The 27,281-nt window shown below is 47.0% G+C and overlaps 2 protein-coding genes across 3 annotated transcripts; one reads left to right on the top strand and one right to left on the bottom strand.

Moving 5' to 3' along the window:
• The first annotated feature begins 1,857 nt into the window (after nucleotides 1-1,857).
• On the top strand, nucleotides 1,858-23,426 carry kcnh6a (potassium voltage-gated channel, subfamily H (eag-related), member 6a). Its single transcript, XM_047037700.1, has 16 exons — nucleotides 1,858-2,539; nucleotides 4,291-4,521; nucleotides 6,173-6,325; nucleotides 6,443-6,546; nucleotides 6,896-7,205; nucleotides 8,155-8,342; nucleotides 14,975-15,400; nucleotides 15,982-16,399; nucleotides 16,575-16,774; nucleotides 17,311-17,563; nucleotides 18,493-18,686; nucleotides 18,818-18,917; nucleotides 19,058-19,327; nucleotides 19,678-19,861; nucleotides 20,022-20,229; nucleotides 20,412-23,426. Exons 1-16 carry the CDS (start codon nucleotides 2,464-2,466, stop codon nucleotides 20,688-20,690), a joined length of 3,594 nt encoding a protein of 1,197 aa, XP_046893656.1. The 5' UTR covers nucleotides 1,858-2,463; the 3' UTR covers nucleotides 20,691-23,426.
• dcaf7 (ddb1 and cul4 associated factor 7) lies at nucleotides 23,423-26,280 on the bottom strand. 2 transcript variants are annotated; one of them, XM_047037740.1, is made up of 8 exons: nucleotides 26,173-26,280; nucleotides 25,401-25,559; nucleotides 25,102-25,260; nucleotides 24,877-24,988; nucleotides 24,619-24,737; nucleotides 24,208-24,417; nucleotides 23,938-24,055; nucleotides 23,423-23,671 (listed from the first exon to the last, which is right to left on the bottom strand). In XM_047037740.1, the coding sequence occupies exons 2-8, from the start codon at nucleotides 25,536-25,538 to the stop codon at nucleotides 23,499-23,501; spliced, it is 1,029 nt and encodes a 342-aa protein (XP_046893696.1). In that variant the 5' UTR covers nucleotides 25,539-25,559; nucleotides 26,173-26,280; the 3' UTR covers nucleotides 23,423-23,498. The 2 variants fall into 2 exon arrangements, with proteins under 2 accessions (XP_046893696.1, XP_046893697.1); XM_047037741.1 differs by lacking the exon at nucleotides 26,173-26,280 and having other exon boundaries at nucleotides 25,401-26,162.
• Nucleotides 26,281-27,281: the final 1,001 nt, after the last annotated feature.

Below are 27,281 nucleotides of genomic sequence, written 5' to 3'. Positions count from 1 at the left end.
ACGCCTCCACACGACATTTTCATCTGAAGAACATGCAGAACTCTTAATAAGAGGACTCCATAATAGCCAAGCTGGTAGTCTAATAATCATTATACTCCACATAATGATTTGACATTCGCTTATTTCCTGACACATTTGGACACGAGAGTGCATGCAGACAGAATCGATAGCTCTGTCTGCTAATGTATTTATGTACTGTATATGACATCAATAACTCAGACACAATTCTGATGTGTGTGCATGCCAACCAGAACACTCACAAACACACACACACTCACAAAGTAGATTATTGCTGTAGACTGCGCCCCTCCACCTTAAGCCCCCATGTCTGTTGCACTCTTCAGCCCGCATTCCTGTCCCACTTGGCCCTCACACCAAAGGGTCATGGAAAGGCATGTGTGCTTGGTTGGTTAATTTTAGCTCTCATTTCATCAAGCTCATTGAGACAAAACACAGGACAACCACCTCACCTCTCACCCCACCTACCTTACAGCATCACCACCTTCTGGTTCACCACAACAACCTGAACAACATTGACATTGACTGTTTTTTGATCCCTCCTTAACCAATCATTAATTGTCAAACACCTAAACTGAACGTTAGTTTTATTTTCAAATCTGATATCTCCCAACCGTCTGGTTGGGATGATTAAGTGAGAGCAGCAGCGAATGTGCGTCTGTTTTCTTCTCTATGGCATGAGACGAAAACTGCTCTCTGATCCTGGCATTATGTCGTATGTATCAATGCATTAAAGTATGTTTTTTCATTATTTGCCAACATCAATGCTCTTTAATGAAACAGTTTTTGCTCTGTGTGGTGTTGATCATTAACATATTCACAGTCCCTCACTTGCAAATGAGGTTCTGTCTCACATTAAGGCTTACACGTATAATATGAATCTTGACATGTAGTCTTCAAATCAGTTTATCTTACAAAGGAAACAAATTCAAGGGTTAGAAAGGGAATGTGTTTTTACATTGTTTGTCGATGTACAGATGGAGAGGGCTAAGGGCTAGTCTCTATGGAGACTATCTGATCAACACAGACCACAGTGGGTCAGGGCTGCCAGTCTTAGCTCAGGTCCAAATCCCCCTGGGGACGCACAGCCCCTCTCTGCTCCTCTCAGCATTCACACCTGCTCCTACTGCATCCCCATCTTTGAAGCATGTGTGCCAAGCGTGTGTGTGTGTGTGTGTGTGTGTGTGTGTGTGTGTGTGTGTGTGTGTGTGTGTGTGTGTGTGTGTGTGTGTCCTATCGGTTTCTTACGGCAAAGGTGTGAATGAATTGTTGGGTCCCTCCTCTCTTCATCGCCACAAATAAATACCAAAATGTTCCTGTCTTCACGGGCAAAAACAAAACGAAATAAAAAGCTCTGTATAGTCTTCACATCCATTCCAAACCTAAAGAAGGTTAAAAAAGGTTAACTCTATGGTTTAAAAATGTAATGGATATAACTCAGTGGGAGAATTTGACCGCAGATCAAGAAGAAGCGAGTTCAAATCGACCCCTGTACATCGCTTTTAATAAAAGTCTCTGGTAACGATTACATTTTTACATTTCACTACTACAAGTCACTACTATTAAATGCAGCAGTTGATTGTCCTGCGGTGTTAACGGTTCACTCCAGTATCACGGCCTGGCAATGAAGTAAATAACAATAGACAAAGGCCTGGCAAATCTCTAAGCACAAAGGCGGCAGAGACAATCATATTTTACAAATCTCATCAGATCCGCTGACACGTTCTCCCCGTATGATTGAATAAGTAAAGGGGCGGGCAACGGTGCTAAAGAGAAAGTGGCATGCTATTTTGAGCCGTGAGACTTGTGATGTGGAGTGAGGCAGTTGATGAGGGTGTCTCTGCTCTCTGTCAGAGTGTCAGCCACGTCGGGTGACGACTCCCCTGGCCTGCGCAGGGGAAATCTGTCAAATAGGGACAGTCGGGGGTTGTTGACTAGTCTGGTAAATAGGAGCTTCTTCCTTGATGCGCCAATTATTTGATCAGATTCTAGGATGAAATGCTAAATTTTATTGGCTTCCAACCGTTGGTCCTTTCAGCGGCTTTGCTTACCCGTGGCGTTGCTTATACGTAATTAACTGATGCGAAAGGAACTTTCTTACTCTTCATACAACGGCACGTTTTCCACTTTTTTTCCACTTCGCTCTTCAGTTTGAATGAATAATCCAGAGTTGCTTGTTGAATTGAGCTTCACTTTGGATATAGTCTCTGTATCGCGCGCACCATCTTCCTGTGGAGCGCTCGTTCCATCGCCCTGGCAACCAGTCTTCGCGGCTGCGGGGTGACACGGTTATTTAATCATCAGACGCTTCCAGAAATACGTTTCTTTTTTGTCGCCTACCTCCATGACACGAAAGTCTGTTTTCTTGAAGTCAGGTTTTACTTCTGTTAATTCTGCAATTTACAAGGTTCATGAGTCGGAGAAGTCTCCTCTTTCAGCGTCAAAATGCCTGTGAGACGCGGTCATGTCGCGCTCCAAAACACCTATCTGGACACCATTATTCGCAAATTCGATGGACAAAGTAAGTGGAAGCACTTTCTGTTACTGAAAAACTAATTGCCTATTCAAACTGTGTTATTTGTGAGTTAAGACAGAAATAAAGTCCGTTGTTGCTTATCCCAGCTATTGATTGTAAATTAATATTATTCATTGTAGGTTTTCAGATGGATAACCTAATGTCCTAGGTCGAGTTCCACATGGTTCTTGTGGGCATTGTATTCATTGTAAGACGTGAGGCCCACATTTAGATAAACCTTTGCTGTATTTCAAGCTCTATATGATAGTACGTGCTCGCCTGTGATGGTTGGGTCCTTGCACCTGCACGTTTGCCTGGGTTCACATGTTCACAGTAGATCATGTTCCGTGACCTCACGGGTTCTGTTTTTTTTCTCTGAGATGGAAGACCATTCAGCTCACGTCACCACTGCAAGTTGTAATAAGTAATGTAACAGGCTATATAGTCATCCCATCAAACTAAGAGACATAGTCTACTGTCCAGCCAATACTCTTTGTGCTGCACGTCCAGTGTATCTTTCTCTGTGTTTAAACACAGGCGATGCAACTTTCAAAATATTTAGTTTTGACTAACCCACACACAGTATACACACCGTACACAAATGTAAATAGTTGGTTATGTACCTATATCAATGTTCAGTGCAACACAGTTTATATAGCACCCTTCTGACACACATGTTCCCGACACAGCAAGGAGGCTGGCTGGAAATAACCTGCTGCTCTGATTAAAGAGAAAGAACTTCAAATTGACTTTTTATACTTGTCAGACTTTCTCTGGACTGGGAAGTGTCTGAGTAAGGACCAGGCTTAACACATCCTTTGTTGTTAAAGGTTTACTGTCTCAGGTCCTGTAGCAAAGGGACCAGGGTCCGCAGACAGATAAGCCCATTGATTTTCTGGACGGGTGGGTAGCCGTAATATTTCAAAAGATTCATTCTCAAAGCTTCTCTGCTTCAGGTTTGAGAGAGGTCTTATACGACTGATAAGACCACATCGGTCTTTCTTTGAATGTGTGTGTGTGTGCCAGCCAGGTGAGGCACGTGCAACATCAGCGCTGCTAAGCAACGGAGTGACGGTGTTCCTCTTCTGAGACAGAGGCCTAGATAATGACTTTGGATGAGGGAAGGGTTCCTCCATCCAGAATTTTTTGCTTGTCTACTTTAAAGAACCAGATTGTTTACGTTAGAGCGGAACGAAAGCTGGTTACCAGTTTTAACCGGATATGTGGGATAAGATGGCAGAGCAAACAGAGAGAGCTGTTAGAAGACTAAAGACGTTTTGAGCTTTTCATTCAGTAAATGAACAGCTCCATTAGACCACATAAATGGTCCTGATTGACTGCCATTTTGCCAAGGCATATCAACATAGACGGTGCGAAAACCGTTGTCGTCAGAGCACTGACTGTACAGTACCGGTCAAAAGTTTGGACACATTTTCCCATTCAATTGAATGGCCCTTAGACAGTAGAAAACCCAATGAAAGTGGACAGACAGCCTGGTGCTGATTGTTAGGACTGAGGTCAGTGGTGAGGGCTGAGGACAGTAATGCAGCAACAGAGCCACACTGTAATTGCTTAGTGTCCAGCTGTTCATCTTCAGCCTCCTGGGACGATCGGTCCCTGGGAGATGATTAGCCCTGCACAGAGGAAGGCTTCACTTCTACTGAGAAACAAGATGAGTTAGCTGCCATGTAAAACAGAATCCTTTTTTTTTCCTGATCCTTCTTTCTCCGATTGGTTTCCCCCCCCCTCTGTGACAGATCGCAAGTTCCTGATTGCCAACGCACAGATGAAGAACTGCGGAATCATCTACTGCAACGAGGGATTCTGCCAGCTCTTTGGATTCTCCCGAGCGGAGATCATGCAGCAGCCTTGTACCTGCCAGTTCCTGGTAGGGCCTGGCACCATGAAAAGTGCCCTGGCACAGTTGGCTCAGGCCCTGCTGGGTTCTGAGGAGCGCAAGGTGGAGATCCTCTACTATGCCAAAGAAGGTATGGAAAGACAAAGGGAACAGAGACAGACAGCAAATCATGGAGGGAGGTTGAAAGAATTAGAAAAGAGGGAGGAGTCAGGAGAGGAAATGGACGTGTCACACGGTGACAGGGAGAGCAGTTGTGAGATGAGACGCATTCCGTTCATCTCGAGGTTGGGAAACCTCACTTCTATATTGTGACGCATATAGATAATACACAGAATGTCTCCCCTGTGGTTTGATAGAAAGCATCTGAAGTATAGTATGTACATTCACTTATTATGTCTTGGTCAATACATTTGTTGGGGGTAAAAAAGGAAAAAGAAAGCTCTATGGGTCAAATAGAATCTGCTGTTTACTGCTCTTAGTCCTATTTGGTTCACATTTGAATGTAGTGATATCAGTGCCCTGCTGTAGAGCCAGCCGGAGACTCAGTGACCTCTGACCTCTCTGGATGTCAGCAGAGCCTACATGGTTGAGCTGTCTTGGCCTGCTCACCTGCGACATGTTTATTCCTCCCTTGATCCTCGTCCTCTTCTGTCCTGTCTGTCTGTCTGTCACTGGCACACAGACAGGCAGACAGACAGACAGACAGACAGACAGGCAGGAAGACAGACAGACAGACAGACAGACAGACAGACAGGCAGGCAGGCAGGCAGGCAGGCAGGCAGGCAGGCAGGCAGGCAGGCAGGCAGGCAGGCAGGAAGACAGACAGACAGACAGACAGACAAGCAGGCAGGCAGGCAGGCAGGCAGGCAGGCAGGCAGGCAGGCAGGCAGGCAGGCAGGAAGACAGACAGACAGACAGACAGACAGACAAGCAGGCAGGCAGGCAGGCAGGCAGGCAGGCAGGCAGGCAGGCAGGCAGGCAGGCAGGCAGGCAAGCTAGAGCAAACATAACCAGGCAAGCTGGGCCTCACACACACCCACGCAAACACACACACCCACGCAAACACACACACACGCAAAAACACACACAAACCCACGCAAACATGTGCACACGCAAACACACCTCTGCTACTTTGGTCATGTGGGCACAGAAAGGGCAGTCTCTGAGAGGCCGTTGTCATGGTAATGTTACCATTGTGCCAGCTCAAATCCACTGAACACCTATTTATTCTCTATCCCGCTGCTAAAGCAAACACACACACACACAAGAGTGCACACACACGCACGCCTGAGCCACGCGCACGCACACAGTTAAGAGGCACTGTTCAAACTCTGATTCTTGATTTGTGACTCGTGTGACTCTTAAGGACTTGTATGATCCTCCTTACTCTACAATTCTATTAATAGACACAAGTTGTAGCGGTATGACTTCAAAAGGAGATCCAAGGGAGAGGGGAGAAGCTACATTTAAAGAATGTCTCATAAACGTAATGGAAGTGATAGTAATGGCTTTTTACTGTTGTTTGAAAGCTTTCTCCAAATATATCTGAAATAGGATACACCACTTTTCCATGGACCCCAGTAGTATGTCCTTGAAATGTTAGCGATGGGTGTGGAGACAACAGAGTACCCAAGACGTGATATAGAAAAACCATAAGATAGACTAGACAAACAAATGGGTTAGGGTCAGACTGTTTGAGGACATTTCTAACTGAAAAACCCCTCTCCTCTTACCGCCCCCCCCCCCCCTCTCCATCTTTCTTTCCACATGGTGTGTCTCAGGGACTTGCAGGCCATGTCTGATTGATGTAGTCCCTGTAAAGAATGAGGAAGGGCTGGTCATTATGTTCATCCTCAACTTCCAAGAGCTTATAGACCCCTCCCTGAAGAAAGGAGGCATCAGGCAGAGAATGGCTCAGGGTTGGGTATGGGCAGGTTAGTAAACTTCAATGTTTATCGGTCTGTATCTTTGAACACCCTATATAGTTTGCCAAAATAATTTATTTGATATACGTGTGCGTGTGTGTGTGTGTGTTGTGATACGTGCGTCAGGTCAGAGTCGTAGACTGAAGATGAGATTGCCTATGATGCACGCCATGCGCCAGGCCTCGCTCTCCAAAGAGCAGTTCGAAGGGGTGGTGGTCGACTACCTGCAGGTGAGGCGGCTTGTCAGTTCTGTCAGAACTGGGGCACATTGCCTCTCCCTACGTCTTGTGAGCTAGTCGTGCATTGGAATCCATAGTGGTGTACAGTGTTTGGCCTTCAGTATTACATTTACATTTAGTCATTTAGCAGACGCTCTTACCCTTGAGCGACTTACAGTAAGTACAGGGACATTCCCCCCGAGACAAGTAGGGTGAAATGCCTTGCCCAAGGACACAACGTCATTTGGCACGGCCGGGAATCAAACCGGCAACCTTCTGATTAATAGCCCGATTCCCTAACCGCTCAGCCATCTGACCCCTAGAATGAACAGCATGTGTCCTCCCGGCCTTTTCTCCACAGCCCAACAGCGAGGAGGTCCCGCTGAAAGAGTTCCGCATCCCATCCAAAGAGAGCTGCATGCAATCAGAGACGGAGGCGTTGATAGAGCAGGACCTGGAGCCGTCCTCTCCCGCCGGCCAGTCCTCCCCCAAGCGTCTGTCCCTGCTGGTGGAGCGACTGGACCCCGGGGGGGTCTTCCTCGGCGGGGCTCTGCCCCACAGCCGCTCCCGGGAGAGCGTCCGCAGCCTGAGGCGGGCTTCCTCCCTGGATGACATAGACAGCATGAGGGCTGAGTGGACCAGCCGTCATGGAGACCCTCAGTCCAGCAGCAGTGAGTGTGTTTGTGCTTGTGTTCGACGTGTGTGGGGGGGGGGGGGGGCTGGGGCATGGGGATGGGGAAGTCATGTCGTGTGTGAGGGTATTCATCCAAGTGAACCTGCAGGCTGTCGAGGAATGATTTAAAGCTGCCATAGGTAACATGGAAGCCAAAGGCGATTGGCAGGAACAGGAGTGCTGGAACATGATTGGCTGGAAAGCAGTGGAACGCTCCAACAGCCACTGGCACTGAGCTGTCTCTGTTGCTAAACAACCCTCAGAGGACCTCATTAGCTTACACAATTTGTTTATAGGGGACAAACCTTGATTTTTTTTTTTTACAGAAAAAAGACTACCTTTTCTACCTACATCTCTTCCACTAGAAAACTAAAATCCCTTTGAACAAGCTCTCAGAGGTTGGCATGAACTCTCACATTGTCAGTCCCCACGTAGGTGGCGATCCCTGTGCTTGTCCCTTACCATCGTCCCCAAGCTCAGACTGAGCACGTGCAGCAGCCTGATGGGCATTTCAACAGGGACACGCTAATCAATTCAATTGCCTTACAGTCACTGCTGCGTGTGTGGAGTTTTGCTTTTGTGTGTTTGTGTGAGTGTGTGTGTGTGTGAGAAAGTGCATGAAAGGCTGTGAAAGTTCATTCGTGTCCCCCTTTTGCTTCCGCTGGGCTAAAGTGACGCTCTTAAGAGGAGGATGACATTCATCCACTCCACCACCCTGGCCTGATCACCTCCTCCAGGGACTGGGTTGTGAATGTTTACAGTATATTCAACTGTCCGCGTCCGCAGCCTCTACCATTTAATCTTGCGGTTTGTTTGTCCTTGAGGGTTTAGGTTGGTTGAGGGGCAGTTCTATGGGCGCATGTGAAGCCCTCTGTGACATGCTTGCGTGTAAAAAGGGCTATACAAATAAATTTGATTTGATTTGATTTGGTTTGTCCCTTGTGCAGACCTGAAGCCCAGCACCCTGAACTCCACCTCCGATTCGGATCTGATGCGGCCCCGGACCATCAGCCGTATTCCCCAGGTCACTCTCACCTTGAGACCACCGTCTCCCACCGAGATTGAGATCATCGCGCCCAGCAAGGTCAAAGACCGCGCCCAGAATGTGACAGAGAAGGTCACGCACGTCACGCAGGTACGACACCGGGGGTCACGGTCCTGTCTGGCTGGCCACACCACAATGCCCTGCCTTCTCATTAGGAAATAGACACCTGTCAGGTGAGGTGTCACACTGTCCCACAGCGTTTAGCAACATCTGGAATGTGTGATACTTTGCACCATGCATTATTTGACACGTGTTTGACCTGGTCTTTACGCTTTTCAATAAGGGTGAGACAGAGCGGGAAAAGGACTGAAATAGCATATTTTTAATTGTGTGCAAGCGTGTGGATGTGAAAGAAGGTTCTCACCTGGGGTTGGTGTGATGTCACTGCAAACTACATCCCCCTCACAATCCCAGCGTGTCATAGCACGCCCGTCCAGCGTCAACCTGTCAGGTCATGGAAGCACGCCGGTGTGACCTACAGGGCTGCAGGACTCTGGGGCTAGGAGTCTGTCCTCTCTGTAGCTCTGCTGATGTGGGCTGTGGTCAGAGGGCTTTTACCACTGTTTGACACAGGAAAGATCAATCAGAATATGGATGTGTGTCATAGCCTTTATTTATTTTTGTACCGTACATGTTATGTTGTTAAGTTTTAGCTGATGGTGATACTTCTGGTGAGATATGAGTGTTCAAGGAATGTAATCTAAACCTAGTTCTAATAATTAAATCTTGGAATCTAGATGATAAGGGCTAACACTGATACGTTCTTTAAAGGGCCCAGTGGAACATGTTGTCATAGGGCCCAGTGGAACATGTTGTCATAGGGCCCAGTGGAACATGTTGTCATAGGGCCCAGTGGAACATGTTGTCATAGGGCCCAGTGGAACATGTTGTCATAGGGCCCAGTGGAACATGTTGTCATAGGGCCCAGTGGAACATGTTGTCATAGGGCCCAGTGGAACATGTTGTCATAGGGCCCAGTGGAACATGTTGTCATAGGGCCCAGTGGAACATGTTGTCATAGGGCCCAGTGGAACATGTTGTCATAGGGCCCAGTGGAACATATTGTCATAGGGCCCAGTGGAACATGTTGTCATAGGGCCCAGCATTCCTGTCAAGCTCCTGCCGATGCACGCACACACACACACACACACACACACGCACGCACACACACGCACGCACGCACGCACACGCGCACGCGCACACGCACACACACGCACACGCACACGCACACGCACACACACACACACACTTAAACGTTCCTCAGTCGGGAGTTTCACACCATCAATGCCCTGTGCTAGCTTTCATTTAAAACTCAACACTTAATCCACAAAGCATGGAGCCATATATTTTTATATGTATACAAGGAATTCCTCGTCTTGAATGAGTACAAGGTAACGATACAGTATACGCCTGAAAAATATATGTAAATATAATGAAGCATTGCAAGTTTATGTTGTGAATGAACTTTAATAATTAAGTTCAGTTCAGCATGAAAAGGATTTTAGCCTGTCATCTCTTTGTAAATATCTAATGTCTGTACTGTTTGACATCTGTGTTTGTACTGCAAGAGGCAGAGAACCCTCTGGTGGTCTGGCCAATGGTGTCCTGGACGTTGTTGTGTTGATGCGTTGCGGTGTGGTGGGGCCGGGGAGGGATAATTGGCAGTTAGGGCTGGATGTCAATCGAGTGTACATACATATATGAGTATGTGTGTCTGGGGGGAGGGGAATCAAGGGAGGCGTAGTTATGAAACATAGTGAAGCTGGGAGGGCAGGAGCTGGGTGGTGGTGGTGGGGTATCGAGCGTCCCGCTCTGGGCCTTGACGCTGTTGATGACCTTGGCCTCTGGGGCTAATGGAAGTAGAGGGTAGTAGAGGGACTGGGCACGCTCTCTCTGTCAGCCTGTCTGCCACCATCTCTGCCCTCTAACTACTTGTGTTGTCCCATCGCTTCACTCACCTTCCTTCTACCTTCTGACTTCCTGTCTCTCAATTGGTCCTCTGTGTGGGAGGCCTTGCTGTTTCTCTGCACTCTCTACACATGATGACGTTTCCTAGACAGGGCATCAAAGAGCAGTGCGACAAGAGGTGCTTTTCCAGGTCACACAGATCATTACCCCCGAGAGAGGATACAACTCAAATCAACTACACAACATCACAAGATCCAAACAAGTCCTACAGATATACTGTCTGTCAAAGTATTTGTGGTAGTTAGTGTCAATTATGATTCATCACACATAGCCTAAATTATACTTACATTTTAGTTTGGTTTGCATCCTATTACACAACTAATCTTCTCGGTTATCCACGCTTTATAATTGGATTTCGATTGGCGCCTTTGCAAAATGAGGGAGGGAAATAATCACTCACATTGATCTGTGTTTGTATTGATTAGTCTGCATAACATAGCAGATAACATGATTCTCTGTAGAGTGGTGTACAGATGATAGTTGAGACAGATCCTATACCACAAGCAGGGTGGGAGGTGGCTGCTTAGGTGAGGAGAGAGAGCTGATATGGCGCCCCCTGTCTCTGAATGAGCTAGTGCAACTGGTAGGTAGAACTATACCCTTCTGATGCTTGATCTCTCTGCAGTGCATTCTATGGGCACTGTTTCTAAAGTCCGCTTTGGATAAAAGCGTCTGCTAAATGAATGAGACGTCACTGTATGGAAATGTAGCAGGCTGCCCAAATAATCACAAAAATGGCCAGCTGGTGTGGAATTAGAGGGCTTGAATGAAAACACAGGTGTTTTTAAAATCGAGGCATCCTTTGCTCTTTGCATTTACGGAAACGCTTGTTTGTGACAGGTGTGTTCGGGTGTAGATGTTTACCCGCTGTGTAGATGTTATTGTACGGATGTACAGTGTGTATGTGTGTGTGTGCTGGGGGAGGTGTATGGATGAACATTTGCATGCCTTACTTCCTTATGTGAGGGCTGGGCTGGATGCTGCCACGGGAGAGGGAGGGCAGTGTTCGCCTTCGGTAGCCCTCCCCTCGCTCAGTGCTCTCCCGCGCTCTCCCGGCAACACTCCTCACCATGAGCTTCAAAGATAAACTTAAACCAGTAAGTACTCAGCCCTGAACCCTTCCTCTTTCCCCTGTTATTTAGATCATTTATTTCCATTTACTTTCATTACTCCGTCCCTGTCTCTTTACCTGCCTGTCTGTCTGTCTGTCTGTCTGTCTGTCTGTCTGTCTGTCTGCCTCTCTCTCTCTCTCTCTCTCTCTCTCTCTCTCTCTCTCTCTCTCTCTCTCTCTGTCTCTCTCTCTCTCTCTCTCTCGCTCTCTCTCTCTCTCTCTCTCTCTCTCTCTCTCTCTCTCTCTCTCTCTCTCTCTCTCTCTCTCTGTCTCTCTCTCTCTCTCTCTCTCTCTCTCTCTCTCTCTCTCTCTCTCTCTGTGTCTCTCTCTCTCTCCTTGGCCCACCTGTTAGACCTGGTGAGGTGGGGGCCTTGCGACTGTTGCTGTGTTACTGTTCCATTTTATTCATGCGTAGTGTAACATCATTCTACATACATACATGTTTGTTGTATAAATATACATATACACACAATATATTTATATATATATATAAACATATATATATACACACAATGTATATATATACAAACGTATGTGTTTGTTTTCGTGTCAGAGCTTTGTTTGACCCACAAGGTGCTGTGAAAGTACCAAACGGATGTTTAATGTGACCCTAAAAGGAACACATGTATTATGTGACTGGATTTTTTTCAGAATTTGTTGTTGTATTTTGTACCATATCACACTAAATGTATTAGTTCCATGCGTATTGGTTCCAGCTTATTCTAAGCATAGTAGAGTTGGTGAAAGGCATTCCGTGCAGATAGTACACTGGGGCTTTCATTATGAAACCAGACAGCAGATTATATCAATACCTTCACATTTCAGTCAGCACATCAGAGGTGCTTGCTTGTGCGCAAATGTGAAAGTGTGTGCATGGATCGGGAGAAGGGGGTGAGAGGGGGGGGGTTGTTATTGTGTGTAGATGACTGTATGTGCTAGGGGTTGTGATCCTGTATGTGCTAGGGGTTGTGATCCTGTATGTGCTACACGTAGAAACACGCCAGTGTACATACACACCCCCTCCCATGTGGACGCCCATGTGGACCCCCCCCTCCCATGTTGACCCTCCTCCCACATGCTAATGTGCTGCTGGGACCTTGGGGCAGGTTTTTCATGCTCGGTCCTAGAGAGCATCTGACAGACAGAATACTCACATCCAGTATTGAACTTGCAGAATTTCCAAACAGCAAGCTCAGAAAAACGATTTCAGAAGCTTTAGACTTATGGCTCTAAAGTATTTTGCTTTAGCTTTGCATATCATTGATTTGATATCTGGTGTTATTCTGGTTGAAAGGATACTACTCTTTTTCCATTTATTGTATTTTTAATTCAGACATAAGTAAAGGAGTAGGGAGGGTTAGGGAATTCACATTGTACCAGGTGTGATTATGATCATGTATGTGGAGTCAGATGGCTGAGAGGTTATGGAGTCGGGCTAGTAATCAGAAGGTTGCCGGTTCGATTCCCGGCCGTGAAAATGATGTTGTGTCCTTGGGCAAGGCACTTCACCCTACTTGCTTTGGGGGACTGTCCCTGTACTCACTGTAAATTGCTCTGGATGAGAGCGTCTGCTAAATGACTAAATGTATGTTTTTCCCTCTGTTTTGAGCACCAGTTTCAAGCAACCAACGTAAATGTTTCATCTGTTATTGTTTAACTAGTCAGTTTCACAGGTTTTTGGATGACAAAGCATACAAGTTACCACAGACTCTCTTATTTCTGGGCCGGGAAAAAACAGGATTATGCAAATCAGAAGATGTGTTGCCCACACAGTGTGTGCATGACCAGCCCATCCTGACTAAGGGAAGCCTTAGTTGAATGTGGCGTGAAACCAGATTAAATTGGGGAAAAGCACTGAGAGCATTCATTCATGACCAGCTAATGTGAAAGGCCAGAGTGGAGTGGCTGTGTCAGAGAAGCCCTTTCAGAACAGGACCAACTCTTCGTGCTGCATCAACAGCACAGTGAGTATCGACAAGGTGTTAATCCCCCCCCCCCCCCCCCCCCCCCCCCCATAATCACACTCTAGAAAGTGTTAATGAAAATTAACCAAAACCAACCAACCTTGGTTGACCGCTTTGTCGATACGTGTGTAAATAGGGGCACTTACCCCCACTCTGCCATTGGCAGAGAGGTGGCATGGGGTGGTCACATGGTGTGGCAGGTGTGGATGCAGTGGGGGAGCTTTAAAAGCCAGGGGAGCTAGTTGGATGGTGGGAGACCTGGGAAGACGGACGGGGCTCGACCAGAGAGAGTTCCTATCAGCCAGTCAGTCAGTAGTCCACTGGGGCTGGGTGTGCTGGGTGTGCTGGCCCTGGGCACAGTACAGGATAACCAGGGGAGGGATGGAGCGCGAGAGGAAGTGTATGTTCCGAGGAGAGCAGGACAGCCTCTTGCGGCGGGCGATGAGGACCAGGGTTGGTCGTCCCACCTGCTGCAGCTGCTGCGCTCGGGGCCAGGATGAGCTGGAGCACCTGGACATGGAGGCTCTGATTGTCTTGCCGGTCAGTAGACTCGCTCTCCACTCACTGCCCTGTTCACGCCCTCTGGACTGGGCTTCGGGGGGGGAGGGGGAACGGACGGACGGACGGTTGTGGTTGGCTTGGTTCTTGTAGCTACACTGGCGGCTGTGGCTCAGGGGGTAGAGAGGGTCGTCTGTTAATTGCAAGGTTGGCGGTTCGATCCCCGACTCCTCCAAGGCCATGTGCTGAAGTATCCTTGAGCAAGACTCTGAACCCCAAGTTGCTCCCGATGGGCAGAGCGGAGCCTTGCATGGCAGCTCGCCGCCGTCGGTATGTGTGAGTGTGAGTATGAATGGGTGAATGAGAGGCAAATATTTAAAGCGCTTTGGGTGCCTCCAAAGTATAAAAACGTGCTATATAAATGCAGTCCATTTACCATTTACTGGCAGTGCTGAATGCCGGTTATAATGTAGATGCTTCATCACCCATATGGTCGAGGCTGGGTGGATCTGTTACTAGGACAGGTGTATGTGTCGAACGTTCCTCGAGGCAGCTGTAGCTTGAACTGAATCACAGTGTTTATACCAACTTGACATGATAAATCTCTCAACAGATGACACACTCACACACACACACAATCTCCTCCTCACTGGACTATAAATTAGAGCTTATTGATTTCTGAGCAGCTAATGGAGTTATTTTTGTAACCCCCTATTCAATTGTCGCTTTGGTGACAGACTTGGGGGTGGGAGTGATGTATTCCTGGCTGTCAGTCTGGCCCTGGATGTCTGTCTGACACAGTCTGGCCCAGTGTGGGATGAAACAGATGCACTATGGAGCTGCTGCCTTTCCCCAGAGAGTCCGTCCAAGACAGCCTCAGGTCCTGTGTGGGCTCTGATAGAGCTGTGGTAGAAGGAGCGGTCCTCAATCCACTGCCACACTCATTAACTGTGGGTGGTTGATGAGTTACTTTTCTCTATTGTGACCCTTTATTTAGAGCCTTAATTTAATCCTGTTTTTGTCTGTACCACTGTATCAAGTTCCTTTACCACCTTGACAGATTTTTGCTGAAATGTAAAAACAATTCTCATCACTCCAAACGTTTTTTTGGTAAGAGCGTTAGCATCACGACCGCTAGGCTTTTCCCCACGTGTTCATCTGTGTCGTTTCTGCCTCCGTAGGTGTTGTCCCTGGGGGCTGACGTGCTTCCAGAGTACAAGCTCCAGGCCCCACGCATCCACAAGTGGACCATCCTCCACTACAGCCCCTTCAAGGCTGTGTGGGACTGGCTCATCCTGCTGCTGGTCATCTACACGGCCGTGTTCACCCCCTACTCTGCCGCCTTCCTGCTCAACGAGGTGGAGGACGAGCGGAGGCGTACCTGCGGCTACACCTGCAACCCGCTCAATGTGGTCGACCTGGTGGTGGACGTCATGTTCATCGTGGACATCCTCATTAACTTCCGCACCACCTACGTCAACCACAACGACGAGGTGGTGAGCCACCCAGGTCGGATCGCCCAGCACTACTTCAAAGGCTGGTTCCTCATCGATATCGTGGCGGCCATCCCCTTCGACCTGCTCATATTCCGCTCTGGCTCTGAAGAGGTAAAGGAGCCAGCAGGGAGGGGAGGTGTAGTGGGGGAGGACAGACGAGTTACATTTACATTTACATTTATGCATTTACATCAACATTTATGCATTTACATATACATTTATGCATTTAGCAGACGTTTTTATCCAAAGCGATTTCCAAGAGAGAGCTTTACAAAAGAGCATAGGTCACTGATCATAACAACGAGGTAGTCCCAAACATTGCAAGCAGCCAAAACATGAAGCATACATTGTGAAAAAACTAAACAAGTGCCAAAGGGAAGACCCATAAGAGTTATGCAGTTATACAAGTTACAAATTTAAACAACATGAACCACAAAAAGTGCAGGACTGTACCTGTAGAAGAACAATCAACAGTAAAATATTTCACAGCGAGTACAAGACATGTTAGAGCACTTTGAGCTGCAATTCTTGTACGAAAGTGCTATATAAATAAAGTCTTACTTACTTACTTACTAGAGAGAAACCAAACAGAGTCTTAGTTACTATACTTTTTTTGTTATCTGTCTATGAAGTCTGTTAATGTGGGTAAGTACTTGTAATGCAATGTCATAAACCCCTCTTCCTCCTCCTAGCCCCAGACCACCACACTGATTGGCCTGCTCAAAACAGCACGGCTCCTGAGATTGGTACGAGTGGCCAGAAAGCTGGACCGCTACTCTGAGTACGGTGCCGCAGTCTTGTTCCTCCTCATGTGCACCTTCGCCCTCATCGCCCATTGGCTGGCCTGCATCTGGTATGCCATCGGCAATGTTGAGCGCACCGGCTCTGCCCGCATTGGAGAGATGAAGATCGGCTGGTTAGATAACCTGGCTGACCAGATAGGTAAACATTACAATGACAGCGACGCAGGCTCTGGTCCCAGCATTAAGGACAAGTACGTCACCGCACTCTACTTCACCTTCAGTAGTCTGACCAGTGTGGGCTTTGGCAATGTCTCCCCCAACACAAACCCTGAGAAGATCTTCTCCATCTGTGTCATGCTTATTGGCTGTGAGTAAGCGACTACATCTTTTCTCAGTGTGTGTGTTTATGTGTGCGTGCGTATTTGCGTGTGTACGTGTGTATGCGTTTGGTGTGTTTGAGCGAGCGAGGGAGGAACAGAGAGACCTAAAGTGCTTTAAGGGTGGCTCTGATGAAGGATGCCTCTTTGTTGTTTTATCTGTAGCTCTGATGTACGCCAGCATCTTTGGAAACGTATCAGCCATCATCCAGAGGCTGTACTCTGGCACGGCACGTTACCACACCCAGATGCTCCGCGTCAAAGAGTTCATCCGCTTCCACCAGATCCCGGGGGGACTGCGCCAGAGGCTGGAGGAGTACTTTCAGCACGCCTGGTCTTACACCAACGGCATCGACATGAACGCTGTAAGTCATCCTCAGTCACGCACACACAGAAATATTCATCCATCAGCACAAAGAAACACTGACTTTTTCCATCGAGTCTGCAGCCATTTGTTGGGAAGATCTACCAGTGGAAATGTGCATCATGTCCTGCCTGTTAGTAGACTCAGAGAAGAGAGAGCCTGGGGCTTTACACAACCCAGGAACGTGACGTAGCAGAGAACACAGAACTAGCCTGTCAATTCAATCTGAACAGAGTTCATCACATGTCCGTCTGAGTGTGTGTGTGTGTGTGTGCACCCTAGGTCGAAATTGAGCTACCGACAGATTGATTTTCTTTTCCTTATCTCGCTTTTCACCTATTTAAGAATCAGAATTGGCTTTATTCGCCATGTAAGTTCACTTAAAAAAAGGAATTTACTGTGGTAGGAAGGTGCATACGATAAACATACTCCAATCTTAAAATATATAAGTAGAAAAAATGTTGCTCCAAAAAGAAATTGTCTCCTTGTTTCTTCCTCTATGCTTGCCTCTATTTTTCCCTCTCTCTCTGTCTCTAGGTGTTGAAAGGTTTTCCAGAGTGTTTGCAAGCGGACATCTGCCTGCACCTGAACCGCACCCTGCTCCAGAACTGCAAGGCGTTCCGGGGAGCCAACAAAGGGTGTCTGCGTGCGCTGGCTGTACGCTTCAAGACCACCCACGCCCCGCCGGGCGACACCCTGGTCCACAGCGGAGACGTCCTCTCAGCCCTGTACTTCATCTCACGAGGATCCATAGAGATACTGAGAGATGATGTGGTGGTGGCTATACTGGGTGAGGGCTCCCATCTTCCTTCTCATGTGACTTTGTCTCTGTGTCTCTCTCTGTGTCTCTCTCTCTGTCTCTCTCTCTATGTCTCTCTCTCTCTCTCTCTGTCTCTCTCAGTCTCTCTCTCTCTCTGTCTCTCTCTGTCTCTCTCTCAGTCTCTTTCTCTCTCTGTCTCTCTATCTCTCTCTCTGTCTCTCTATCTCTGTCTCTCTCTCCTGTCTCTGTCTCTCTGTCTCTCTGTCTCTCTGTCTCCTTCTTTCTTGAACATACAGACATGAACACACACACACACACACTGGCATGCTACACACACACACACACACTGGCATGCTACACACACTTTACCGTGTGGTGTTGTGTGGTCTTGCCGGAGGTGTTTCTGCACAGCTCCACATCCATTTCACAGTATCATTGATTGCCAATAGGCCAACCGCTCAGCACCAGGCTCTCTACGCTTACCCACCTCTTTCTGATTCATCTCTCAAATGCAACTAAGTGGACATGAATTGGACATGAAATCAGACTTCATTTTGATGATATTCTATAGTGTCACTGGGCTTCCATCTAAGAAAAACAAGGTAACTAGGTTGATCCAAATCATCTGTCATTTAACTCCTCTTCCTCTCGCGGTCTTACGACACTTCCAAAAACGATTTTTTATTTTATGAATTTATGAATTTCTGTATGATTATCATTCCTTGATCCCACCACTTTCTGCAGTAGTAAAATGTTATACCTTCTTGTTATACCTTCTCTCTCTCCCTCTCTCTCTCTCTCTCTCTCTGTCTCTCTCTCTCTCTCCCTCTCTCTCTCTCTCTCTCTCTCTCTCTCTCTCTCTCTCTCTCTCTCTCTCCCTCTCTCTCTCTCTCTCTCTCTCTCTCTCTCTCTCTCTCTCTCTCTCTATGTCTCTCTCTCTGTCTCTTTCCCTCCCTCAGGTAAGAATGACATCTTTGGGGAACCCATCAGCCTGTACGGTCGGCCGGGCAAGTCCAGCGCAGATGTGAGGGCGTTGACCTACTGTGACCTCCACAGGATCCAGAGGGACGACCTGCTGGAGGTGCTGGACATGTACCCCGACTTCTCAGACACGTTCTGGAGCAACCTGGAGATCACCTTCAATCTGAGAGATGTAAGTGTCCCCCATCTGCAGGAGGCGAACTGCAGGGATGTTTAGCGTGATGCCATCCGGGGCTGTTTGTGTAGGTGTTGTGTGCGTGTCAGTGAATGTGTAACTGAATGACTGAAGCTACTGTGTCTCAGGTAGATAGAATAAACCAGGCAACCCCCAGCGAGGATTCTGAATGTGGATACCGCCGGCCACGACGAAGAAGAAACTCACTGCACAGACGCAACCGCCCAGGCAAGTGTTTGTGTGTCTGTGGGTGTTTGTGTGTGTGTCTGTGTGTGTCTGTGTGTGTGCCTGGGGGGGGAGTTATAACTACATGTTCACAAAAAACACAAGGTGTGACTTAGGTCTGCTCCTCTCTCCATCCTGTCCAGACGGCATGGACCGCGAGGACTCCTACCCGGACCAGTCCTGTCCGATGGGAAACCACCGAGACCCCAACACCAGCTCCCAGTGGGACGACCTCTGCAGCAGCACCAGTGCCTGCTCCAGTGACGATGAGATGAAGCCCGTAGGACACAGCAAAGCTGAGTTGAGATGCGACACCCACGACTACCGCCCTGCTGCCGTGAGCCTGCTGGGCTCCGGCGGGCCCTCTGCCGGCCTGCCAGGGGCCATGGAGCGAGGAGGACATCACTACACGGGTAAGAGACACGCCGCCCCGTCTCTGTCTCTGGGGCACTTCACTATCTGTACGAGGACGCTACACACACTGTACACAGCTGCACATGGTTGTCTTTTGTAAACGGGAGTCAGGTGGCTGAGCGGTTAGGGAATCGGGCTAGCAATCTGAAGGTTGCCAGTTCGATTCCCGGCCGTTCCAAATGACATTGTGTCCTTGGTTAAGGCACTTCACCCTACTTGCATCGGGGGAATGTCCCTGTACTTACTGTAAGTCGCTCTGGATAAGCTCTGGTCTGCTAAATGACTAAATGACTAAATGTAAATGTGAACAGCATTCACTCTGGCCTTGGGTCCTTTACTGTCTTCCCAGTGGCAGCCCCAGTCAACATGCCAGGGTATTACGGCATCTGGCCCGAACGGAGGCCCAGCCAGTTCTCAGAGAGCCAGCGCCGCTCGTCCTCAGTGAGGGCCACGTTCCACCCTCCCCCCTGCACAGAGGACAGGCCCAGCGAGCTGGAGGCCAGGCTGGACCTGCTGCAGTCTCAGCTCAACAGGTGTGTAGATGTGTCTGTGTGTGTATGTGTGTGTATGTGTGTGTATGTGTGTGTATGTGTGTGTGTGTCATGAATAGAGAAGCGTACGTATGTCAGGTCTGAAAAACAGCACAGATGCAATTCATGTCCTGCCTCCCTCCCTCTCTCCTCCTCTGTCCAGACTGGAGACTCGGATGACGGCTGACATCAACGTGATACTGCAGCTTCTACAGAGGCAGATGGCCCCGGTGCCTCCTGCGTACAGTGCTGTGTCGCCGAGTCCCCATCCGCCTCACCCTCCAACGCTGTACGATACAGGAGCCCCCCTTATCCATAGCATCCCCCCTATCCCACCAGTCCAGATTGACAGCATACCCTCCACACTGCCGGTGAGTTCACAATTTGCTATCGCAAACAATTGTCACTGGTCGTTGATCCAAACCTACTAGTGAGCACGTGCACGAGTGTGATGTGGTTTTGTAGAGATCTGAAGAATCGAAGAGGGTCATGAGCTGACAAGCCGACCGTTTTCCATCCTACCCAAAATCTCTGCCTCTATTTGTTTTCGCAGTGTTCGGATTCAGACTTCAAGCACAGGTCCAAGGACTCCCTGTCCAGTGGAATCCACCTTGCTGTGGCCTCTGATGACACCATGTCCATGTCCCCAGAGACTGAGCCTCATCCAGGCCCACCAGTGGGCCTCCCCCAGCTCCCTGGCCCTGCCCAGGGCCCCCCCAGACTGCTGTGTGGCAGCCAGCGCTTCCCCTCCCTACCTGAGAACCTGGAGACCTCAACAGACGGCCAGGAGATCCAGAGGCACGTGTCCAACCCCATCCTGCCAGGCAGCTAGACCCGCCCGCCCCCTCCGCCCTCCACCGAGCACCCCCTGCCCCACCACAGGAGGGCAGACATACGGTGCTCCAGACACCATGCTAATCCTCTTCTTCTCCAGCCTTTTCCCATCCCTGACCCTGATCTGTTAAATGCTGCTGAAGAACGTGGATTGCCTTTCACACTGCCGAGGGGGAAGATCAGGAAAATGCCTCCTCTCTTTCTCCCAGACTCACGGGCCAGTACCACTGGCTCCTTTCCCCTCTCTCGCTCTCTCTCTCTCTCTCTCTCTCTCTCTCTCTCTCTCTCTCTCTCTCTCTCTCTCTCTCTGTCTCTCTCAGGGCCCAGGCCAACCTCTTCCTGAGGAGAACTGACCTGCACTGAGCTGACTATGATCATCCAGAAACACAAACACGTCACACAAATACTCACAACACGCCCCACATACCTTTTAAGATGTAGCAACAACATACCATCCTAATGTTTCCTTTAAGTGATGAGGTGAGATTACAAGCATGGCCGCTTCATGCTCCTTTTGTGGAGAGAGACACCTTTTTGTCTGCCTGTGTAGGACAATCACACTGTAGAAGACGTGCACAACCAGCCCGTCCATATAGATTTGTGTCCTTTTTCTTAGAATTAAAAGAAAATATGAAAATGTGTTGAATTTAGAAAAAGGGGATCTTAAATCATGAATGCTTATGCACAAAGTTAACAGTCACAACACTTTTTGGTTGATCTATAAAATATAATGAGATGAATTGAGATGACAACTAAAATTAATAATTAACGGTTGTTTTTTAACCAGTCATTTGAGATGGAAGGTTGGTGTTGGTGTGACAACAAGTAACTCAACATTTCTGATGAAGGATTACAAACCAACCTTCATACGGAATAGTGCACAACACAACAAATGTTGCGGCCATTTTGTGCAAAGAAATAAAGCTTTCTGTCATGACCAGATAATCAGATTTTACAATGACATACTATATGCTAACATTAAAAGCCATCTTTGTAATGGTGTAATTTGGCCATTGCCATGGTTCATGACAATGAATTGCCGTGTGAATCAAGCAAAGCAGAAATGTATGTATTTTTCCTTTTAGTTTTAGTAATTGTGTAAAGCATTATAAAAATACTTTACTTTTTATTTTTTATAATGCCAACTGCTTTGCTTGTTTCCCCTATGTGTGACTATGTATCTGTACTGTTGGACATGACTGTGGATACATCAAAGCTGTCATCTGTTTTTAGGGGTGGGTGTGTGTTCAGTGTGTGTTGACTATGTTAAGTGATTATGATCACAGTTACATATTCAACATTGCACCAGTGATAAAGGAAAATATACCTAAATTGTGTGTAATGATGGTGCCAACGTCCATATGTGTGTTGGTGTGTAATTGGATTGAGTTGGGGGAGGTTTCCTGTCAATGGAGACTGGGTTCTGACTTGGGATACAGTCATCCTCTTTTGTGCTGGAAAGTTTCAAAATGAGGGTGAATGTAATAACTTTTGTAAACCTTTGTCACTCTGTAAAGGTTTACTGAAGCACAAATTAATTTAGTATTATGTTTTTTTTTAGACAAAATATTATTTATAACAGAAAAAAGCATCTCTTTGTGGCTTTTCCATTTCAGTGTGGTATTGATCTGAAATAAGCAGGGAACTTGATGCAGTGACACAAAGATCTGCATGGTATAGGACAGACATTCAGGTTTATTTGGGTAGAACAAATTCGGTAATACAAACTTTCATGAAAAAAGGTACAACATGAACATATGTCTTATCAATATCTTAGTTCATATATTTATATGTATGTACATTGTCACTTGTATAGACATGCTACAAGAGTTTGACATTGGAGTAAAGAACATTAAAAAAAAGGGAGTGGTCTACCAAGTACAGAGAAAGATTAGTACAAGGAAATCACTCTCCGTCAATACTAAGCTAAGTAAACGACATATCACAGTCATGACTCAAGATAGGAACTGCAAATCCTGGCACATCTCTATTTAAACTATAAAAAGTTATGACATGGAAGATTCAATGACCGGTTCAGTCAGGCTCTGTTCTGGATGATAACAGCTCACGCTCAACATGCTTCCCACACAGGAAGGCATGACCACTGACATTTGAGAACATTTTATATTCTTCCTTGTTCCTTCACTGATATTACATTGCATCTGTCAACAAAGACCACACCAATCTCAGTACTATCATGGGTAGCTGACATTAAATACAGTGTACTAATCTTTTCTATGTGTATGGAAAAAATCAAACACCAAGGGTATTTAAAATGGTTAGGACACAAAATGATAAGTGCAGTGTCACTGGTTCATTGTCCATATTCACCTGCCCTACGTTGTTATAATCAACCACAAGACCTCAACTGTCCCTTTTGATAATCTATTGGTTGGCATTTCTTTTTGACACTCAGAAACAGATCAGTCTGAAATCTGTGTTTCCATTGACACCTGATCAGCAGTAACAGTTGCACCAAACTGGACACTGATGCATGTTAGAGCTCTAAACACACTGAACACCACTACAAACAAAACAAATAAATAGTGCATACTCGGTTTGAAGTAGAGGTGAGATCAATAAAAAACAGTAAACTAAGATGTTGTGGAGTAGAACAAGGGAAACTCCCAAGAGCCAGGGAGTTTTCCTAGATTCCCCTTTCCAAAGGCGTGTCCATGTGGAGAGAGAATTGTGTTGAGGCAAAGAGTCTGACTATTTCAGTCTATTTCAGTCTATTTCACTCTCAAAAAAAAAAAAAACAAGTCCAAGTTTTGTATACTTTCACCCCAGTCCACTGGGGTTTGGTTTACACACGCAAAATCTCTAGGCAGTTGTTGTAGCAGATGGCAATCCAGTCAGGCTGGGTGGAGGCCCACTGGACGTTGTTGATCTCCCCTTCAGCAGTATAGGCCAGGATGGGGTCCTCGATGGCCCGAGGCATCTGCTGGATGTCCCAGATCAGTGCCTGGTGGTCATCCGCTAAAACAGGAACAAACAGGAGCCATTAGGGCATTCAACCGATGAGTTAGAAGAGTGCCGCTTTAGGTTCTGGAGTCGATTTTTTGATGCAGCAGTGCCAGTGTAACAAGGGGGAGGTCAGGGGTCAGTCCTTCCAATCTTTCCCCTCACTGGTTCTCGATCCCTGGACTTCTGACTCGTAAGTGCGACTCCTTACCAGCTACGCCGACGAAAAGCCATCTATTCGCTGGCGAAGGTGGCCTGTAAACACACCTGTGTATCCTTACCTGCAGTGCAGATGTGGCAGGAGGAGTGAGGGGCCCAGGCGATGCCGTTGACGCACGCCCGGTGGTTGTTGAGACGGGCTACAGGTGTGCACGGAACACGTACGTCCAGAATAACCACCTGACAGACACAGAGGCAAAAAATATATATATATATAAAAGACATTATCACACGGAATAGACAATGGAAATATTAAAAAGACTGAATACTATACTGGGAAAACCACACAAGACAGAGGTGACAACAATAGCAATAGTGCTCATCATGCACACCTCCATGCCATCCATCGCCATGGTAGCCAGGTAGTTAGGGTCCTGTTTATTCCAGCAGAGACGTAGCAGTGGGTGGTGTTGAGGGTCTTCATAGATGATGGTGCTGTGTTCCAGATGACGGAGGTCAAACATGCGCACAGAGCCATCAGCACCCACCGATGCAAACATGTCTCTCCCACCTCCGGCACGACTAAAAGCAATATCATACACCTAGAAGATAGAGAGGAACCTCATCAGCACAACGTTTAATAGGACTACAAATACAAAAAGCTACAACTACACGTCCACAACCATGCAATGTGCCTTCAGTGAGAGGCTAATCTTTTTTTTTTTTTTTTTCAATGACAAATTAAACAAACTCAGCAGACAAAACTGGAACTTTGTCTCTTCCCACAAACACCACACACACACCTCTTTGTCGTGAGCGATGAGCTGGGTTTTAACGTGCCCAGACACCAGGTTGACACGACCTAACACCTGGCCAGTCTCCAAGCCCCAGATAGTGCAAGTTGTGTCAATACTGGAGGTGCCTGTGAAATAAACACACAACACAAAACTTGTTTGTGTGGCCAGCCCGGTATTGGGTACCGTCCAAACATGTAAAAGACGACCCAAGGGTAGTAAAATCCAACACTGTTTCAAACTGAAGCAAAAGCTGCAGCCTCTTACCGAGTAGATTCGGATCCACTTCGTTCCAGTCAAAAGAGGTGAGTGGGGCGCAGAAATCAGAGTTTTTATTGTTGTTCAGCAAGCATTCTAGGCGTGTCTCTGTGTCACTGACCTAACAGAAAAGATCAAACAGGCTTGCAATTATAATTTATTGAACCTCCTTGTGATGATTTTGCTTAAAAACTTTACTCTGATTATGTGATCTTGTCTGGATCCAAGACTAACCCTCCAGATACGCAGGTAGTCGCCACTGGTGGCAAGCAGGTCTGGGTATACGCCTTTGGTGTCGGGAATCCACATAATCTTGGTGGTTGGGTAGGGGTGGTCAAAAGTGTTTCTGCAGATGAACTCTGAACTCTCCTCTTCCAGGCCCACTAGCTGCACCTGAGGAAGGGAAAACGGCTATATCTGAAACAGTAAAATCATTGATCGTGCTCTAATGTAACTGACCACGTAGGGATTCTGGATAGTCCTTCAGAGGTGCCGTCTTGATGGCTCTTGCATGAGCTACTTGCTTTGCTCACCTTGTTGTTATATTCTTCAACGAAACTTCCAAGAGCCAGGCGAAATCGTTTGTCCGGTCGGACGCTCCAGTTCATTGCGTACACCGTCCATGGCGCCTCGTATTTGTAGATCTCTTTTCTCTTGCCGTGAAGCGACATGGCAGCTTGGGTTTTAAATTGCTGAAGTGCCCGGGAATAAATATTTATAAATAGTAATTACCGTTATCCGAAAACGGCAACACAGTCTCAAGGCCTGCAATCAACGTACGACAGTGCCACTAATACTTCCTTTCCTAATAGAGATCTGTGCAGATCAAACAACAAAAGCTGTAATTGCTAACGAATGTTAGCTACTGTGTTAGTTATTGTAGTGGTAGCCGCTAGCCTTCTCGCTAGCGTCGCCACTACTTGGTCTGTCAAACAAAGAAACAACGTAGCATGTTAGCTAGCTCCAGTCCAAAACCAATACTTGCCGACCAATACGGGTTCAATTGCCTGTACGGGTTAAGTTTACTATACAAACAAAATATTTCTTAGGTCTAGCCGACTTGACACTTTTTTCACTGATCCCAGCACAAGCTCACGCACGAGTGTCCTATTCTGCAATTTACCTACACTAGCTGTACTGGTACTGGAGCGCTGCAGCTACAGTACAGTGTGAAGTACGCACGCAGTTTCCTCCTCCCGAAGAAAATGTCGGTGGCCAGTCAACTCCCCAAATAGTTGCAAAATAATACTGGGAATAACTTTGTTCATTTAAATATTTAAATACCACATAACACATTTTACTTACAGCGAGACAGAGATCGGGTTTCGGATATTGCTTAGCTTTGAGCAAGCCAGCTAGTTTAAGCTTGTTGTGTTGTCAGGGAAGGGGGAGGAGTGTGCAGGGCAGAAGGTGTCTTTTTTAATGAAACCAGGATAGAAAGAAGATCAGGACACTGGGAGCTGGGATGAGAATGTAGGTGTTTATCTTATTATCTATCTTTATGGTTTATATGTTTATTTGAGGTAGTGTATACCGCCGGTGTACCGGAGAATTCAGTTCCCCCAGGGAATGTCAAAGGTTCCCCTGTTCTCCCTTCTTTGCGCTTGCGCGAAATCATGAAGACTGACACTTAACATAGGAGGGGGGAACTTATTTCCTCAGGCCTCCAGGTAAATCTGTTCCCCACATAATGATACTTCACCAGCATCACAGTATTGCTTTATAAATGGCCAGACTGTAATATTCAGGAAGGGGAACTACTTTCCTCAGGCCTCCAGGTAAATCTGTTCCCCCTATGTGATGGCACAGATCCCCCACATAATGGAAGGACAGACCCGTGGCATGTTAGGGGAGGGGGTACCCACATTATATCAGGTGAAAAAACCCCAGCCTGATACAATGTGTATCCCCTCTGTAACTTTAGCTACAAAAGAGCAGACATCTCCATATTATCTCAGGTTGTTCATTGTGACCAAAAGAACACAGAAATAACACACATGATGGCAGGACAGACCCTTTGCATGTTAGGGGAGGGGGTACACATTATATCAGGTGAAAAAAACGTCCTGATATAATGTGTATCCCCCCTGTAACTCATATGGTAGTCAGGTGAACAAAGAGGTTGATTGAAAAGCCATAATAAACTAAATCAAATTAATACAGAAATCACGTTAGAGGGCAGGGAGGGACGGGTTAGCAAAGACAGGGCATCCTTGTCAGACCACACCCGCAGAGAATGGACAGATGGAGGTAGCCTAGATTAAAGGAAAACATATTGTTCATAAACCTGCATGTCATGTCGAGTCACATAGATAAGCATATCAGTCGGCCTATGTAGCTAAGGTGCATGGCAATATGGAACTTTGGATAACACAATTCGTTTAGTATTAATCCACAATACTAAACGACAACAA

The sequence above is a fragment of the Hypomesus transpacificus genome, chromosome 17, assembly GCF_021917145.1.
Source record: "Hypomesus transpacificus isolate Combined female chromosome 17, fHypTra1, whole genome shotgun sequence".
Taxonomy (NCBI): domain Eukaryota; kingdom Metazoa; phylum Chordata; class Actinopteri; order Osmeriformes; family Osmeridae; genus Hypomesus; species Hypomesus transpacificus.
Note: the sequence above shows the minus strand (reverse complement) of the source record. Positions and strands in the feature narration are given on the sequence as shown.

Excerpts from the sequence above, each read along its gene's own strand:
- dcaf7 (XM_047037740.1), bottom strand. The coding sequence starts at position 25,538 with ATGTCGCTTCACGGCAAGAGAAAAGAGATCTACAAATACGAGGCGCCA. Across the intron at positions 24,738-24,876 it reads AGTGGATCCGAATCTACTCG|GCACCTCCAGTATTGACACA; the intron begins GTAAGAGGCTGC and ends TTTATTTCACAG. Across the intron at positions 24,418-24,618 it reads TCATCGCTCACGACAAAGAG|GTGTATGATATTGCTTTTAG; the intron begins GTGTGTGTGTGG and ends TCTATCTTCTAG.
- kcnh6a (XM_047037700.1), top strand. The coding sequence starts at position 2,464 with ATGCCTGTGAGACGCGGTCATGTCGCGCTCCAAAACACCTATCTGGAC. Across the intron at positions 6,547-6,895 it reads TGGTGGTCGACTACCTGCAG|CCCAACAGCGAGGAGGTCCC; the intron begins GTGAGGCGGCTT and ends TTTTCTCCACAG. Across the intron at positions 8,343-14,974 it reads AGGTCACGCACGTCACGCAG|GTGTTGTCCCTGGGGGCTGA; the intron begins GTACGACACCGG and ends CTGCCTCCGTAG.